The sequence below is a fragment of the Arctopsyche grandis genome, chromosome 4 (assembly GCF_051622035.1).
Source record: "Arctopsyche grandis isolate Sample6627 chromosome 4, ASM5162203v2, whole genome shotgun sequence".
Classification (NCBI taxonomy): domain Eukaryota; kingdom Metazoa; phylum Arthropoda; class Insecta; order Trichoptera; family Hydropsychidae; genus Arctopsyche; species Arctopsyche grandis.
The window spans coordinates 22,669,263-22,689,696 of NC_135358.1; the positions used below are offsets into that span (position 1 = coordinate 22,669,263).

At 30.4% G+C, this 20,434-nt stretch overlaps 2 protein-coding genes across 2 annotated transcripts in view; one reads left to right on the plus strand and one right to left on the minus strand.

The window, feature by feature from the left end:
- The window catches only part of LOC143910882 (protein rolling stone-like), a 32,686-nt gene extending 19,256 nt beyond the window's left edge, over positions 1-13,430 (plus strand). Inside the window, exons 3-7 of the mRNA XM_077429498.1 lie at positions 9,139-9,248; positions 9,903-10,143; positions 10,223-10,336; positions 12,326-12,506; positions 12,585-13,430. Coding sequence (XP_077285624.1) covers positions 9,139-9,248; positions 9,903-10,143; positions 10,223-10,336; positions 12,326-12,506; positions 12,585-12,807 — 869 coding nt within the window. The 3' untranslated portion in view covers positions 12,808-13,430. The remainder of the gene's footprint in view (positions 1-9,138; positions 9,249-9,902; positions 10,144-10,222; positions 10,337-12,325; positions 12,507-12,584) is intronic.
- Positions 13,431-14,283: 853 nt separating this feature from the next.
- LOC143910883 (general odorant-binding protein 56d-like) lies at positions 14,284-15,873 on the minus strand. Its single transcript, XM_077429499.1, has 2 exons — positions 15,706-15,873; positions 14,284-14,880 (listed from the first exon to the last, which is right to left on the minus strand). The coding sequence occupies exons 1-2, from the start codon at positions 15,754-15,756 to the stop codon at positions 14,521-14,523; spliced, it is 411 nt and encodes a 136-aa protein (XP_077285625.1). The 5' UTR covers positions 15,757-15,873; the 3' UTR covers positions 14,284-14,520.
- Between the last annotated feature and the right edge of the window lie 4,561 nt (positions 15,874-20,434).

Consider the following 20,434-nt stretch of genomic DNA (forward strand, 5'->3'; position numbering starts at 1 on the left):
TACATAAATACATACATTAAATTGGTGTCACTCTAATGGTGTCCATGAGTTTCCAGAAACCCGTTGTTAAAAATGAAAAGTTTCCGGAAACCTGTAAGAAATCTAAAAATTCATATATTTTTTGTCAAAAATTATACAAATCTTGAAAATTGTTGTCGATGATTATAACTTCGAAAAGGTCGCAGTCGATTAGATAGCAGTTAAAGAGAAAAGACATTTTTTCGAAATATATGTATATGTATATATATACATACATACATATATATATGTAAATTGAAAAAATTTTGGGAACCGTTTGTTCCAAAATTGGGCTGACACCACAGTAATATTACATATATATGTATATATATACATATAATCATCATCATCATCGTCATTCAAAGCCATTCGTCATCCACTCCTGGATGAAGGCCTTCAACACGCTTCCATTTTTCTCTATTTTGAGCAACTCTCATCCACGTCATCCCACACATTTTTCCGATTTCATTCATCCATCCCCCCGTGGCCTTCGTTGCACCCTTTTACATTTTATCGGGTACCATTAGAGCACTTCTTTCGTCCGTCTATTCGCCCATTGCCGATCTCTATACTCTCACCATTACATAAGCTACCTTTATCATACTTCTAACCAGGCCCGCGTCTAGGGGTTCGGCCGCCTGTGTCCAAACTTAAATCGGCCGCTCTTTAATTTCATAAAATCATATTAATTCGGGGTAAAAATAGTCTATCACTCGGTCGCTATCGATTTATTATCATTATAGTTATTTTTCTCAAGAATTGTTTTTATTTACATACATTTAGTATAAAAATCTTACTTTGTGATAAATATTGTGTGAGAAATACATTTTAATAAACCAGAAAAACAGACGGAAAACCAAAACGTGTAGTTCTGAATAGAACCAGACGACAAAAGAGACTGAACATTTTCAAGTTCAATTCAGAGCCGTAGCAATGTTTTTAGCGCTCTTTGCAAATATCTAATTTGGCGAACCTTTATTCTAATTTTATTAAATAAAATGAAAAATGAGTACAAAAAATTATATTTATTAAAATATAAAAATGAACAGTCAAAACAAAATCATAAGAAGTAAAAAACAATACTTTTTTATACTACAAAAATTATTAAAAATAGTCATATGGTAAAAAGTATCAGTACACTTACATATGCCCAGTGGTGTAGTGCTAAAAAAAGAAGTGCCGGAGAGCTGAACTTATCCCCTTAATTTTTTTGGAATTAGCTAGAATTGATTTTTCAAAACGTTTTTATTTTTTTTGTTTCGTGAAAGTAAAAATAAATTTATATTGGATTATTATCAAATATAAATTTATTTAATATTTAAATTTATTATGGTGTATTTTCTTTTTAATTAATTTGTTATTTGTACAATGCAAACAAAAAAAGGAAATATTTTTTCAAAATTAAAACAATACTTCAGAAAGTAATAGGTACGTATAACGAAAGCATCGAATTGATGCTGATGTACCAGTTGAAAGATTTGAAAAAAAAATTAAATATTAGAATTATTGTAACTTGAAAGTTTCAAAGGAATAGTCTGTCTCAATGTTTCTTTTCAATTTAGTTTTCTAACTCTAAATCCATTAATCATTAGCTTATTAACATAAACTAAATTACTGAAAATAAATCTAAAGTCGAATTTTTCGTGTTTTGGTGTTATCAAAGTCTGCTATTTCGCTATCAAAGTTTATTTTATTCACTAATTCATATTCTATTGTTATTATGTTTAAATTTAATGATCGGTCTTGACCGCTGGTCAATCTTAAATAGTTTTTGATTATTTTAATGAAAATGAAAAAAAATAGATAAGGGTGCGTTAGGCGTCCCTCGGATCCAGCGCCCTTGGCAACCGCCAACCAATGCGTTGCTACGGCAATCTTTTCATTCATGAAAATATAGTGTTTTTACCCCCTATTCCACATCTAGGAAATTATTCTTTCGATGACCAACCAATACTCAACATCCTTGAAGAAATACGTCTGGCAGTCGCAAAGATAATTGAGCATTTATGTTTAACATTTTAAGACCTAGCTCTATGCGAACCGAAGCTATACCTGCTATCCCGTTATTTCCTCGAATTATAGTTCGGGTGTCTTTCAAGTTGTAACTTACAACAGCAATCCAAAAGTATTTAACAAGACAACCTAAATGCATTTTAAAAAGTACGAGGTCTTGTTTCGTATTTTTTAAGGAATATATTTTTTTCGATTCTCGTTTCTTTTGACCGCCTTTATATTTCGGCCGTCTGTGTGCATTGCACACATTTGTACACAGTGGCGGCTCTTGCATTGGAACTGCAGCACTGCAGGCGCTGCAACACCCTATCCCCAGAAAAAAATACAAAAAATTGCATTTGTATACATTTACAACTTGTGAATATAATTAAAATAAAAATTATTACATATTTAACATACTCATTTCCGCAGTTCCTATGGACGCGCCACCCCTGATACTACGGATCAGGGGCGGCACAAGTTGTAAATGTATACAAATGCGATTTTTTCGTAATTTTTCTGGGGGTGCAGCTCCTATGCACGAGCCGCCACTGTTTGTTCATACATATGGTAGGCGCGGGCCTGCTTCTAACCCACGCATTCTGTTTTCTATCTCTCCTCGTTATGCCAAGCATACAGCGTTCTACTCTTATTTGAGTTCACTGGACCTAATTCAGCATTCTAGCAATGGCTTGGTTATCGTGTATTTTTTTATCCTTTTTAAAAAATGCGTGAATACGTTGTGTTTTCGTCAGAATACCTACTGTATTAAAACTAAACTACTGGTCATTTAGCTCATTTTTATGCTAAAACGCGTATTTCACTTTTCTCATAAATACCTGTCGCTGTCGTTCACTGTTTACATAATGGTTTGCTTCTAAAAGGGCCAATTTCAACACACCCTAAAACCAAGAAAACAGGAATATATGTACATAATATTTTATATAGACACCCCTCACGATTCCAACAATATTTTGTATACCTACTGTCCGGGTATTTATAAATAGATATATTTAATTTTTTAACCTTCACTGGCTAAATTTGAATATTTTAATATAGTATATTAAATTGTTCCGGAATTTCTGCTTGATGTTGGTTCCAAATACTTTAAGCTGTTATCTGGCATACTAATAAATCCTGTTCTGAACAAAAGGCATGCACTATTACCTCAGTTAATATACCCAGTTTTGTTTTGTATGTACATATGTAGATACGATTGAATGCTATCTCCAAATCTATGATTTTCAATATGAACATCCTATAACAATTATAGTCTCGTAATCTAAATAAAATTTAGAAATGTCTTTCGTATTTTTAAATCACAAAGTTAATGTTCCTATATCGATCGGGTTCGTCCTCGCTTAAGTCTTACATTTCCGTTTTATTACAACAATCATTTATTTCAATCAAGTTGAACAGTCTCCGTATTGAACGGTGGCCTATAATTGCCGGCCACTTTACGTCTATGTAGAATGTCTTCCTACTTTTAAGAATTTCGTATGCCAAAGGTGAGTGCAATGATTGAATAATGCACGGGACGTGTGAACAATACTGATTGTTAATATTATATATCGTTCACACGAGTAAACCTGCGAACTTCGTTTTGACATGTTTTGTTAATAGTTCTTGAAAATGCCGATGGTTATGTTAAATGAAACAGTCATTTTATTTACATAATTGTGCAGTGTATTTTGGTTCCATAAAACTACATAATATTGTTTATATTTTGGTAAATCAAACTTCCAAGGGTTGCTCACTTTGCAGAACTTTTACTATTCTCACCTAGCATATTATTTTAAGTCATTACTGAAGCCATTTTTTATCCTTAATTTAATATTTAAGACTTGTAAGCAATGTGTTTTGATCTAATCTTACAATATTTATGTTCAAATTAAAAAAATATATGCAACACCTCAATAGCTTGATTCCGATGCGGTGCAAACGATCGAAAAGCGCCAGACAGACTGAACCACAGATTAACGACACCTGTACCTTATGCGTGCGCACTACTCGCACTTACACTAAGCGAAATCTACCCGAAGTCCCAACATACCTACCCTGTATACGTTCTGTGCTTCTGATACTTTAGTTCCGAATTTTTCCTTATTAAATTATTAAAAACTCGCCAGAAAGATCCAACTCAATTTTAATAATTACCATTTTAATAATTGCATCTGTGCACATCGAAAGGTTACTCGTCATCTGATGTGCAATTTTTCATTCGTGAAGTCGAGAATTGCGTTTAAAGCAGCCATCCAGTTAATCTGTGGTTCAATCTGTCTGGCGCTTGTCGATCGTTTGCACCAAACCCACAATATATGTATAGTAAATGAAAAACGTTCAAATTCCTGGAAAAAATATTTCATATAAGTACATATGTAAAAACATATAAGTATAACAATTTATTTTCTTATATTACATTGTTTATGACGTAATGTGTAAATCCCTTCTTAGTGAAGGAAGAAGAAGATTTCATCACATTAAATACGACATTCTATATGCCTGTTTATCACCAAATATTATTCAAACTACATGCATTCTGTTTATTATTTATTTTAATTTTTAAATACATACGATATTTAAGTTTTGACAAGCTAATGCTTTTGACAGCTCTGTCACATTTGTGTCTGCTAATGAGTATAAATGGTAGTCGAATCGATATGTTTTATGGTTGTTTTGTATTATCTTTATTAGGTAGATAGAAAATATGTATTTCAAACGCATATGCTATGCTACATATGTATGTAACATAATTTCATATAATATGTATATACCATGTAGTACATATTATATGTGTATATAACACAGGCAACATCCAACGATATTTTAATTTCTTCCGCACATATGTATGTATACTACATATATATGTACATTCAAAGATGTACTTTTTGAATGGGTTTTTTTCTCACTGTATGTTCATGAAACGTGTTGCATACAACCAAAATCTTAAGGGTTAATCGGGTAAATTCTTCGAAAAAAGAATATAATCAAAATAATTTACATATTTATTTTAACTAGATGCCAATCAAAAGGATAAGGAGCTTTTAGATCTTAACATACATACATATGTACATATATCTTATTTTTCATTGAAAGCTCGATCACATTTCAAATTCCTATATGCAGAGAAATGTTATATTAATAGAAGTGGCTTTAGGCGTTATATTGTTGTCAAATGACGATTGTCCACAGACAATCCTAAATAATTTTAGCATCAGTCGTATTTGATGCTTGGTAGTCGATGTATGTCCGATAAAAACCTCTCTGTTTATTTATATTACTCGCAAGATGGGCAAGCATCGGAAAAAATTGCACAATGCATTCAAAAACACACAATAAACAACATGGGATACATTTTTATTATAAGTGAATTGATCCGATTGTATTCCGTGCGTTGTAGCGTATTTATAGAGACGTAGCGCATAATATTGACAACAATTTTTTATTCGTAAGGGCCCTTCTATTATTATTACATTTCTCTGCCTATATGTGTCTACATATGTATGTATATAAATATGCAGTGGCGGACTGGGACTGAAATTAGTGCATGCCAGGAGTCAAAGGGGCCCCACCCAGGGTTAAAAATATTTGTCCCCCCCCCCATATACCAAAATTTCCTTCTTTCCATCACGCTAAAAATCAAGGGTAAAAAATAAATATAATTTTCAAAAATGGGACTAAACAAATTTAGGTACAAGAAAAATGGCAAAAACAAAATAGATCCATAAATTACATTGTATGTTTCGTTTTAACCCGCAAAAAAGCGCCGCAGGCGAAAATTTTTTTCCAAAAATCTTTACATGGTCAACAAAAATCGAAAATCAAACTGTGTCACTAAAAAACTATCAATTTACTTAATTTCTACCGACTATCTATGTACATACTTTATGGGTCTACGTGACGAGACAGAATGTTAAATGACAGGAAACATAAATATCGGAAGGCAAATATCGGAAATCGAAAGATCTTAAGTCGAAAGATATTCTGCGCGCGCACATTAATACGGGAGGAAAAGGCTGTTCCTCTTGTTCCTGTTGTATCCTGCTCACGCAAATGAAGTGAGTATGTACCGTTTACCATGCATCATTTTTTTTATCTTTCGACTTAAGATCTCTCGATTTTCGATCTTTGCCTTCCGATATTTGCGTTTTCTGTAATTTAACATTCTGTCTCGTCACGGAGACCGATACTTTATCTATGTACACAATGTACATACGTTATAACAATAAATAAAGTTTTGGGATCATGCGATAATTCGAACTCAGACACGACCACTGATCACGTTTACATAATATAGAAAAATGTGTGTGGCTTTGTGTGCCTGAGTGTGTGTTTCTGTGTGTCTTTTTATTAGGTTACTTCAGCACCGGGATTGCGGTGCTGGGAATTTCCGATCCCGGGATCCCGGTGCTATCACCGGGATTTCAAATGTATAAGAAAAAAAAGTTCAATTGCATGTTTTCATATTTCAAAAACGTTCAATTGCATTTTGCAAACTCTCCCGATGTTTTACGCAAAAAAATACTCCCATATTGGCGTACTAATTTTAGGAGTTTGGCTACATTCTTTAAATTTTCGGTTCACATCCACACCCCTGAACGTATCAAGCTGAAAATTTATATTTGTATTCTATATGTACTAAATTTGATAAGGTTTTGGTCAGAAAGCAAGAAATAAAATCATTTGTTATTGAACCGATTCAGTAAAATATTAATTTTAAACCTTTCCTAAAAACAAAAAATATACGAACTTTCGGAAAAATAAACGTTATACATCTGTTTTTGAGACAAAATAAAGTAAAGGGGACCTTTCTAACGATTCGCTCCATAGGATGAACAATTTCTAAGAATTTTACCCGAGGCATACCACTTAAAAACCAAAATATACTTGCTTCGAAATAATAAAATCTTTTTTTTTTTCAAAGCACATAGCAGCGATTATTTTATTAGTTTACCCAAAAGTAAAATACATAAGAAATAAACGTAGCATTCATAGATTCGTAGTATATCATTAATCATTAAATTCATAATATTTTATAAATTCACACTATTCCTAAGTTCAATTTAGAGGGACGAGTGCCTCCCTACCCCCCCCCCCCCAAATTACGTCCCTGAAAACAATGCATAATATTTTCAATTAATGTTAATCGAAAATCTGGATTTTAGGGAGGGGGCCCCTATCGTATATTTCTTTATACATGGATGTGTCTACATAGATTAGGAATAGATTTTATATTCGGAAACTGTTTAAAATTGTGTATTTAAATCTTAATATATCGTCGAAGAATAATCAAATGTTATTTTGAAAGTATGAAGTAAATTTAAATCGAAGGTTGATGATGAATCGTCCTATCAAAATTGTTTTAAGCAATTCAGTTTATATTATTCACGTACATTTGTTTATTTCCATTTTTATTTCAGTAGGTAGTTGTTACATAGGTATATACATAATCTTAAGGTTGGAAATGGGTCCAGCAAAAGGGCCCACGCAAATATTGAAACTTACATTTCGAGCCTAATAAAAAAAGTTAACCGATCCTTGGTCTGTTAAAGCATGTATTAGTTGTTTGTGTATATCGTAAGAAATTTGTTTTGTTGAAATACCCAAACTTTAGGTCCCAAAGTGCAATATCCTATAAATTTTTACACACGTGAAAAAGTTATTTAATTTTACTGAGGGCCCATATTTTCCAACAGATAGTGGGGCCCACATGCCATCGGGCATGTTCGCTTGTATGGCCAGTCCGCCACTGTAAATATGTATATCTTAACTTTTGAAGCCGATCTATGTATTAATCACGGTCTACATCAGTGCTGGTTTTAGGGGGGGAGCTCGGTTGTGTGGAGCCAAAGGGCACCGAGTAAGTTAGGGCGCCACTTGATGCACCGAAGGCGCTTCAAATTTAAAATTAGAGCACCGAAGACGCTACAAAATTTTAGATCAGAGCGCTTAAGTCGACTCTACGTTCTAAGTTCAAAAATTTGTACTCGGCAAATTCTATTCATTGGGCGAAGGCGCATTCCCTTTTATATTCTATTATGCTTATCAAAAGAATTAGTTTTACATTTCACTATGGCATCCACAATTTAAATCTTGTGCTATATGACGCTGAGAAATCTTCTGTAACATCACAAACTTTTTTCGGTAGTGGGTGGGTAAAGACGTGGGTTTTGTTGTATTTTGTAAACAAACTACCGGAAAGAAATGAACTTCGTAAATATTGTGCCGATCTTCAAATTAAGCATAATAAAATATAAATGGGAATGCCCTTTTATATTATATTATGCTTATCAAAAAAATTAGATTCTAACTGATCACGTGCAATTATATTCCTTAAAAAATAATTTGACACATGATGGGAAGCGAAAATATTTAAGCTGAAAATCTTGATCAGCTTAAATTAAAGATTTTGCCGAAAAAATGTCTTGGAAAGTTCACTTCTGAAATGTAATTTTATTTATTTGTTTATTTATTTTTAACTCCACCAGTGGGGTTGGGAAACCTTGTTAATCACTTTTCTGCCGGTCCCAAGCCCGAAAAAAGGAGGATGGTAACCCATTTTTTAATATTTCTTCTAGGGGCGCTTAGAAAAAAAATTGTTCGAGGGTGCCATAGGGTGTAAGGCCGGCACTGGCTACATAATCAACGAAGAAAACCTACAAGTACACAAAATCCGTTACAGCAATTGTATTAGAGAAATCTGTCATAATAAGATTACATGTCACTGTCGGAATGTATAAAACTATTATTTAAATGATATGGATTGGGGTAAATACTGTGGATCTTCATCTTGCAATTCATTTTACAAATTATTGTCCTTGTGCTTTGGCGATCAACATGTCATGCAATAGTTATCTCAATTGGATAATGAAATATAATAGTCGTCGCCTAACGAGTGTGGGTGTACTGCTATGGAAAATAAAAGTTTAATATCTACGTAATATGTATTAAAGTTTTGTAGGCTATGTACTAACTGGTAAATTTATGTACATATGATATGTAATTATTATGTATATATTATTTATCTCGTATCCATTTTATTTTATATAGATACATGTACATATGTATGTTCTTATTGATATGAAAATGTATTATAATTATATGTATATTTTTTGTTTATCATTTCAGGAATCTCTTTCTCGCTGAAAATGGTGAACAAGTTGTGTAATAGACAGTGCAATCCTTGTGAAAGAAGAGCACGGCGTGAGCTGAAACCTCACGACTATGAACGACACATGGTATTATATTTAAGCAATTTATATACAATTTATTTTTACGAAATACAAAATCACCATAATAGAGTAGGCATTAACATTTTAGACTTTTTTCGTTTTATTACTAGATGCAAAAGGCGAACAAGTAACCTGATTCTGCAAACTTTGCAATCTGATAATCACCTTATTTCTACATATAATGGAAGCTTTGTATATAAATATATATATATATATATATATATATATATATATATATATATATATATATATATATATATATATATATATATATATATATATATATATATATATATATATATATATATATATATATATATATATTGTCATTTTTTTGTACAGAATTTAGTGGACGGACGAGCCTTAATGAAACAACTGGAAATATTTTCTTCTATCCAACGTTTCCTTCAAATCTGCCGATATTTTGGAGGCTAATACTTTGCTGTGAATACATTAATGGTTCCAGATTGCTTGAATCATTCAGTCCTTTATATTCTTTAATCAATGTCTGGCCGACATTGAGTAATGGATATATAGGACATAAAGTTCGAGTGCTATCACTGTTGATTCTTACACAATGAGCTCCTACAATTGATCCAGTTTAAAAAATGCTTCTTCATATTATGTATATTGAAATAAATTTGTCATTTTTATTTCCAGTGGCAGAAACGGAAAGATCCGAGTCCTTGGTATCTGTTTTATAGATGGTTTCAATTCGCATCATTCGCTGTAATATGCATTTATAGTATTATCAATGGAAATAAATATGCTGAAACGGGATCAACACGTTGGAAATGGTTTATTTACCTCACCAACTGGGGATATTCACTGTGCACTATTCAATCCTTTATGGCGATGATCATAGTTCAATTAGCTCTAATTAACAAGACACACACCAATGGTATGCGACAGTTTTTATTTTTTTACTATCATATTTAATCTTATTATATATTTTAATGAATGATAATAAATTTTTGCAGATGGAAGAACAGTAGTGCCCCCTTGGTATCGGGTATACCATTCTTTCTATACAGTAGCTTTAGTAACAGCTTCAACTGTCACTTTCATGTACTGGGTCACAGTTTTTAATCCAGGTAAATATGATTTATTAAAACGGTACATTAAAATAGTTAAATCTTAATTTTTCATAATACACACTCTCCTGTCCATAAAATTAACTTACATATTACATACATTCAATAAAAATGATTATATCAAAGTAACATAGGGCTGCCATACGTCCCGGTACACCGGTACATGTCCCGGTTTTGAGGTCTGTGTTCCAGTGTCCCGGTTCAAAAGTCATTTGTCCCGGTCGATTTAAAATTTACGCATATTAAAAATGTATTTGCCAATAATATTGTACATACAAAATATCTAATATTGATACGCGGACGCTCGTTGGCAACACCGGCATTTATTTAATTCATTATTTTATTTTTTCAATATATGTACATATACAGTAAGGAATGAAACAACTAAAATATGTATTTCTGCAAGTCTGCTGAAGTCACATATAATAACATGCTATCCCATTCAAGAAGTAGGTGGTTATCGCTCCTTCCAGCAATTGAAAGAATACAACGGATGTGGGAGCCGTTGAAATTTTTTTTCTTAAAAGAAGAAAATCTTCCAAAAGCGATAACTGATTTTTATACAAATCCATTATAAGAAATACTTTGTTTGTACACAACCAAATTTTTTTTATTGAAAAGCAAATTAAAAAGCTTGAAAAATCTATCAAAACCATCATTGAAGTGAAACATATTTTAGAGGACACAAAAAACGATTAACGGAGAGATTAAGTAATAAATACATACATAGGTATTCAAGCAAACCAGACGTACAACAAACTGAAAAAAAAAAACATAAGAAAATTAGGATGAAACAAGATGTTTTTCATGGATGCTTCTCCATGAAGTACCCGAACAGGTTGAAAAAACTATTGCATATTTAAGTGAAAGAGGTAAATTATTCACGGATTCAATTTTGAGGAAGTAATGTATGTATATGAGGTCATTTATCGAAAATAAAACATGTGAAAAATGGAAAACGAAAGACACAGTGAAAAGCATAATTCAATGTGTTTTAAATTATAAAATGTCATGCATTGAATTCGATAATTATATAAAAGGGAAAAAGAGCTGCTCCAAAAAACGAATATATTGGAAAACTCTGATTGAGCAAAGAAGAGCGATGATAATGAAGTCACTGAAGTCAGGGAAGAGTGAAGGCGACAGAAGAATGGCTGAAATAAAATGTTTAAGTAAAGTTCTATTTGATTTTATTAAATTGAATCGCCCATTAATCTAATATATATTTAATTTAGATTTGGTATAGACGCAGTTGAGTTAAAAGATTACGCAATTTTTTTATAATAAAGCTATGAATGTAGTAAAAGTGATATTTTTTTTGGGGGTGGGATTTCCCTGTCGGTAGTCCGACAATTATGGCAGCCCTAAACTAACAAAACCATTTTGTCATTGTGTTTTTATACCCTTTTTATCTATCATCGACCTAGTTTCGTGATAGTACAAGTCGAGATATATTCCTACGTATACATATGTACATATTTTGGTTATTAAAAAAACTCATGTCATTTTCAAAATGAGTTATAAAAATTTTAAAGGATATTTTTTATTTACCTGAAGATAATTTTACAATTTGGTTTCACTTTTTTTCTTTTTGTGCATAATGTAAAAAACTTAATCTAAAGTTTTGAAACATTTAAAAAAATATTCATGTGTTAATTAAATATATCCAATGATTAATATTTCATTTGTTTTCATAAATTAACATTTTTAGTTTATACATTAAATATACATACATTTAAATACATGTAAATATAAATATTTATCAAAAAAAAAAACTATAAATAATGATTCAATTGTATAGTAACTGATAGCCTCGAGTCTCAGGAATCAAATAAGACTTCAGAATCTCTTATAGTGATATTTTATTATATTTACATACATATACATAATCAAATTTAGTAGACATACCCACTGTTAAAATTTATATATTTTATTATATCGACATTATAATATTATATTTACATATGTTGACATTGCTATTATTTCCAGCCAAGCATAAATTAGATGCTATAAATATAATGGTACATGCTGGAAATTCTTTGGCGATGTACATTGACTTTTTATTTGTAAATCTTCCTTGGAGAATCAATCTAATATGGTGGCCCATATGTTGTGGTGTTCTTTATTCAATATTTTCATTCGCTTACTATATAAGCGGTGGAACAGACCGGTTAGTAAAATTATTATATTCCCTTACATATATAATAATATTACATATATAATTTATTGTTTTTCATTTTCATTTCAGAGATGGGAATCCTTTTGTGTACGCAATTTTAGATTGGCGAAATCCCCTAAAAGCTGTAGGGGCTTGTTTTCTCTGCCTTACAATACAAATCGCCTTTCACTTCACTATATATTTTCTGTATAAATTGCGCAAAAAGTACATCAAATGCAAGGAAGACACAAACGCTTTATCTGATCCTTTAACCTTACAAGAAAAACCAATTTTAGTGACAGTGATGTCATAAATTAAGAATCAATTATAATTAAAGAGTATTACCGTACTGCATGTAGGTAGTCATAGTGCATTTAACAATCAGAGCATTCAATTGCTCAAATTGGCCCATAGAAATGTTTAACTACCGATCAGGACAAATAATAGAAGCGCAATTGAATTCGTTATCCTGATATTTCAGCATATAATTTGATTGTAAATGACAAAAATTTAATACACATTATATTTGGGCGTAATGTACTATACATATATTATTGTCCAAAGAGCTTTCTTCATATATTTTGTTCATGGGCTGTGCTCAACTAATATGTACATGTATTTATTTATTTTTATGTTTTTGTAGATATCGTAGGTAGTTTCATATTGTTATATATATTTATAGATTTGAGGTGAATGAAGTTTTTGACTTGTACATGAAATTTTGTACTTGTCATTGTTGCATATACATAAACTGGTATCGATATATACATATGCAGTTTCCGTTGTTTATGTCCTTTTAGTTCTAGTCGATTCTAACTGCATGAAAAAAAACATGACACCATTAATAATATATCGAAACAATTTTAATTGTTGTAATTATTAAGTATTTGAATATGTTTTAAATACAAAAATGGAAGAAAAGCAACAAAATTAAAATTATTTTCATCGTGTATTACTTGCATTGTGCCTGTACAATGATCCTATAGAAGTTACAATGTTTAACATATAATTTTACATAATAAGACATGTGATAGCCGATTCCAAGTGTCAGTATACGAATACATATAACATTTAATATAAAGTATAAGAATTGATAAATGTCATGAAATGACCCATATTTATGCATAACACTGTACGAAAAATATAAAGCACAAAATAATATAGATATTATATGTACTGACAACTTGTGTGTTAAAATCTGATTTGTATGTTAATTGATTACTAATTGTGTTTCACATTAAAAATTTTTTAGTATTTTTTTTTTTAACATTTACTAACGTTCAGTATTCATTTAAATAAATAATTAAGATATTAATATCAGATAAAAACAATTTATATCTAAATTTTTCGTTGAACATCTTTATCTTTTCTAATATATAGATTTGAATAATACAATCATACATTTTGCTCAATGTGAAAGATTAAAAGAAATTTTTGTTTAGTTAATTTTATATTAAAACTTTAAAATAGCAAGACTGTGTAATTAGTTCCATTTTTTTATTTTATTTAAACATAGTTTAGGATTTTAGATTGAAGTCGGTGTTTTAAAAATGGATATATTCATGTATATTTAAGCTCACCAATTATTGTGTGATTTGTCATTTCAAAAATGATGTTATCTTCTGCCAAATTTGAACAAATGTTACCATGAACATTACCAATATCCTATTGTATTTGGTAATAGTTTTGTATATCTACATACTTGAAAATTGGTATCTAACTTTATACACGTAATTTTTATTTGTCAAATATTTACTTTATATACATATACAATAATTAAAAAAACATACATATTATAATAGCATGTATTTATCGAATTTGTATGCACTGCTCTATCACTGCACATATGAAAATATTTTACATACATATTGCATTACAAATTTATCTTACGCATTATTGTAACATTTTCATGACTTATGACAATGTTATTCAATACCCATACTTGGAAATAAATAAAAAAAATATATGCATATGGAAATTTTTTTAATTATTACCATTATTTAATTTTTTCTTTGAAATCCACAGATCAAATAATAGGATTGCCAGGTAATAATATCTGGTAGCACTTGAGATAATTCCAAGCTAACTGTTCAGCTGGAGCTCCTTCTGTATTATATTGGCTAACACAATTGTCGATAGCTTTCCCGGCTGGCTCCCTTTTACGTTCATCTAACTTCGCTAAAGCGACTTCCTTTTTGAAAACCCCCTCATTGTCCATTAACCCGATCCTTTTTAACACGCAAAAGACATAACTCTTAACTTTGTCGTCTTCAAAGCTAAAATCTCCAGCTCTCGCTCTCGATACCAATTCTACATTCGCGCCGGTACCTCCAATGCACACAGTAACATGTTCTTTCAGTTTTTTTTGTTGTTCTTCAGTATATCCCTACAAAAATGTATAACATTATCAGTGATTTAAAATAATAAGAAACAAAAACATTATTTCATTCGAACAAACTACACAATGATCGTTTGTTGCAATTCAAATTTTGGTAAAATTTTCTTGAAAAACCACATCCATGAATATGAATATTACATATATAGTATATCAAATATATCAAATTATATATATTTACATCAAATTATACTAAGATGGTTTAATTAATTCAAAATAACTCAAAACTCTATAAACGTGTCTGTTAAAAATTTTAAATTTTGAGTTTTGGCATTTGTTCAATGAGCAATATCTAATAGGTATATAATTTCGAAAGCGACTTTGTATATATGTAAGTATGTAAGTATGTAAGTATGTAAGTATGTAAGTATGTAAGTATGTAAGTATGTAAGTATATAAGTATGTAAATATCTTTGGTCGGGAACTTCAAAAACAAAACTCCTACTCATTTGAAGAAACCATTTTCATAAAATAATAATCTAATATATAATTTCGAAAGAGACTTTGTAAGTTTGTATCTTTGGTTGGGAACTTTGTAAACAAAACACAGTTTCTATGTCGACAATTCAATTGGTTGAATATTATATTTTTTTCGATTCAAATAAATTTAATAAAAAAACAAATGAATATTTACTATTAGATTCGCCATGTTTACGCTGTTTATATTACAAATACTGAGCGAAGCTGGGTAAAACAATTAGTAAGTTATAAAATTTTGAGCCATCAAATTTAATATCTCCAAATAAAATATTATACATATATATACATTCGAGAGCTTAGACAGAAAATTGGAAGCCGGACAATTAAAAAATGTACCTGAGTGTTAACCAGCATCCCAAGTGCAACCAAAAGTATATACAGCCTCATTCTGATATAAAGATGATGACAGTTGTTGAACGAGTCTCATCTTCACCACTGCGGTCGATGTTTTTATTTGGCAACACGAGGTGATCCTGTGGTACCAAAGTGGGGATTCAACCAGTTTCTGAAACCCGATTGCCATATTTAAGTATACCATTTTATTTGTATAAAATACAAGGTTACAATTTAAATTGCACATATCAAAAATATGCATGAGTTGACTGATTCTCGTGGGTTTATATGTACATACATATGCATATTTTCATCGAGTATGCATATAATTACATGAATATTTATTTTATTTGAATGTACTAATTTAAAAAGTAATTACACCTGTACTTGAGAAGGAGGGGGGGGGGGATTCATACTATTATACATATGCGAATATATGTATATGTATACATATATACAGGGCTTTTTTTTTTTTAAAAAGTTGCCCGAACTCACTTCTTGTCAAGTTTTTTATTGGAAAAGATTATATTAAAATTATATTATATAGAATATTTGTTTAAAACATAAAACATGCTGAGGCAAAAAGGTGTCATAATATGTTAGACTTTAAATGAAAATGATAAATTTAATGCACGAGAAACACATTTAAAAATATTAATATAAAATATTACGCTTGCAAGTTAAACAATATTTATGAATCATATGATACTGGTTTAATAAAAAATTCATTTCTTTGTCCATTAGCATATTACATACATATATATTTATGTACAAGAATTTGAGTAAGAAAACAAACTTTTTTGAGAACTTTATCGATTGTCATCATATGAACAATTTGCAAAAAATGGTATTTTTTGGAATTTAAACAATGTTTTGTGTACTCCCATTCTCATTTAGTGACATCTGTTTTTGTATATATAAAAATAAGAAATCTTTTGATTTTTATATTTCAATTTCTAAATATATACATAGATGTCATTTAAATATTTATAAAATATTAATGTATGTACCAAAACGTGTACACAACTTTTTTTTATTTATTTTCTCAACTGTAACTTTTTTGTGAAATTATATCAATTACGAAAAGATTAAACGCAACTCAAAATAAATTTTACGATCTTGGCCTTGTTCTGCATTACGAACAGGTTCAAAATCAATATAATCGCAGTTGTAACCCATTGACATAAATTAAAAATTCATTATGCGCTCATAAATTTAAATAGAAAATTAATATTCAGTTTTAATAAAACATATGTACATATATCCAGTGGCGGCTCGTGGATAAGATATCTGGGGGTGCTGCGGTTGATTAAAAATAAAAAAAAAATGTTTATTTGGATTATATTTTACTATTAACATCAAAATTATCAAAATGAAACATTATATGTATTTTATTTCATTAAAAAAATTGATTCTTCTGTCTTTTTTCCTTGAAAAAAGGTCCATCACCTTTTCGTTAAATTTTCCACTGTTCATAATCATTTTTTTCAATTGACAGCATAGATAAAGCCGTCAATCTTTCCTGAACCATTGTGTTTCTTATATATGTACATATGTATGTCTTTATTCTATTTATTGATGAAAAACATCGTTCTGGCTCAGAGGTAGTTGAAGTTGTAAGCAGAATTTGAATAAGTTTTGTTATTTCCACACGAACTTTGCTTAAATTGATTGCAAAAATAAGGTTTAAAAATATTAATAAATCATTAATACTGTTACGTACGCCGTGGATTGAGCGAATTGTACTTAGACCAACGGATATCTGTTATCGGAATAACTAAATGCATGCACTTACTTCCAAAGATTATATCTGGACTCTAAGTGCATTTAGGCTAAACAATGACCGTTATTAGTTATTTCTCAGAATCGGTATGGGAAGACCCAATCTCTTGGAAATACATATCCGAATACGTGACTATACAACAGGTAAACAGATTATGCGTCCTGAGAGATCTACCCTTTATAAGGCGGTACGTAGGCGATATAATTCATTCTGGACTGAGCGTTGACAATACGTGTATCTCCTGAATCATCAATAAATGCTGTGAAACGACTGTTGGCTTTTTCTTGAATCCTCCACCCACCCCTACGCAACAATACTATGCATTTCTTTCCTTGAGTAATGCACTTCTAATTTAGTTTGAAGTTTTTCTCTATCTAGCATTGGATATGATTCAACGGTTAGTAGTAGATCTTCCATTGGCATTTTCTTTCAGTACTTTTTAAAATTTTCTTTATTAAATAATTTCACAGCTTTTAATTGATTAAAAAAATTATATCTTTCTTTTATATCCTAAATAATAACATCGCACATCGCACAAGTTTTCTTCAATTGAAAATGCATCGATATTACTAGATTGCATTTGGTTATAAATAATTTCTACATGCGACATTAACTTGTGAAAAAGTTCTGACTAAAATAAAAAATTGTATTCAGTAAATTGGTAGAATCTGTTATTGTTTTATCAGTATTTTCGGAAGATTATTTAAGTTCTTGAAAACATTGGCTCAGCTTCTCTTGATTTTGATGCCATCTTAAATACTTAAAGTGACGTGTAGAAGGAAGTGTAGAAAGGTAGAAAGTGTAAGAGATGTAGAAGGAAAGACAAAAGGTGCAGAAGAAATGAGGAAAAGTGAGGAGCGTGTCGAGCGCGCGGCGCGGCGCGCACTCGAATGCAACAATAAATGTGTATGTACTGTTGGGAGTGCAGTACGGACCAAGCTTCTAGCTACCCCCGCGCCCCTCTTTCGCCCACTCGGCATATTAAAACGAAAACCGTACTGCACAAAATCATAAACGATGCCTCACTTTCTGATATTAGTACCGCGATGTATGATCATTATTGGATGTATCGGTGTGCAGGCGAGCTTAATACATACTTAAATAATATTGATATTTTCATATAATATACATACATTTATGTATATAATAATATTAAATTTTTCTCAATTTCCTTGGGGGTGCTGCAGTACCGCAGTGCCAATGGACGAGCCGCCACTGCATATATCTAACACTTGTACGGTGGTTTCGAATTAAATATCATGTCATTTTAACCGACAAAGATTTGACTAAGACTTACGAGACTTAAATGGTCTAAAGTAGCGGTCACCAACCTACCGATTTTTAAAAACTAATTTAAAGTGTAAAATTTTCGACCTGATCGTGATATTTTATAGAAGAAAAAATGTCAAATTCCTTCACCATTTCTATTGGGGTCTAGCCAGGCGCGGCTCGTGCATAGGCGCTGCAGCACCCCCAGAAAAAATACAAAAAAATCACATTTGTATACATTTACAACTTGTGAATATAATTTAAATAAGAATGATTAAATATTTGACATAATCATTATTAATGAGTATGTCAAATATATCTAAATACAAGTTGTAAATACGATTTCTTAGTAATTTTTCTTAGTAATGCACGAGCCGCGCCTGCAAGGTATAGCTTACAGGTAATACAAAAGACGCAAATGAAATCCAAAAAGTAGCTTCCGTTCTTCTTTTGTTATGATGTTAAATCGTTTGAAACAAAACTGGAATTATTTAAAAACCACCTTTTCCAAAATAATTATACTCATTTTTCTTGTTCTGATAATTTTTCTAAAACTATACACACCTATTCATAATTTTCCGCTCGAAAACTGTATTCACAATATTAAATTATTATAGAAAGCGTTTGAAGATGGGTTTACAGATTTTAAGAGTTATATAAGTGTTTCAATTTTTCCAAAACCCATTTGATATCGATATCAACGATATTGAAAAAGATTTTCAATTGGAATTAATCATCTCTTCAGGCGAATGATGGTTTGAAGTCAATATTTAAAAATGAAACTCATTATCTATAAATAAAAGCATTTATAAGAAAAATCGTATCAATTTTTGGTAGCAAATACATATGCGAACAGACATTTTCCAAAATGAAATATATTAAATTATTATTAAAAAATATATTAAAATCGATAACGCTTAATAACCGACCGGCATCTGGAAAATTTTTCACAAATCGGAACGTCAAATTTTAAACCACACATTATAAAAATTAGTTTCTCAAATCAAGATCAAACATCGTACTAATCAAAATCTTAACATTTTTTTGTTCCATCAATAATTATCTTGTATTATAAATATGTATAAATCCACCTGTACGTAAAAAGAATAAATTAAATAAATGTAATAATTTTAATGATTTTTTTATAGATATAAACGTTTTTATTTTCGAATTTGTACATAGTAACTACACATATGTATATAAATAATCATGTATACATAATGTAGGTATAAAATCTGTGTTTACATCATATACAAATATGCAAAAAAAAATTACTATTTTTTAAAAAACTTTATGTATGTGTATAAAAAGTATATGCAAATTTTTTAAATTCGATTGCAATAAGATTTTTTTTCATCCGGCCATTTAAAAATACATTTAAAAATTTTGAACCGGCGCATATCCCAAAAAGGCTAGGGACCACTGATCTAACTTATAAACAAAAGACAATATACTAAGATTTAAACTATTTATAATACTCATCAATCCCAATTCATCTAACATACTTTTAATACTTTTTAATCCACCAACATTCAAAATACCTCTCATAGCTTTATTTTGTAATTTTTGTATTTTTCCTAAATCTTGGCCATTAAACATGTTAAGCACAGTTGCACAATAAACCACATGTGGAAAGACAATATTGTATTGTAGAATAAAACGTTACTTTTTCTAATTAAA

Coding starts and splice junctions, on each gene's coding strand:
- LOC143910883 (XM_077429499.1), bottom strand. CDS start 15,756: ATGAGGCTGTATATACTTTTGGTTGCACTTGGGATGCTGGTTAACACT. Junction 14,881..15,705: donor GGATGCTGGTTAACACTCAG/GTACATTTTTTA, acceptor ACATTTTTGTAG/GGATATACTGAAGAACAACA.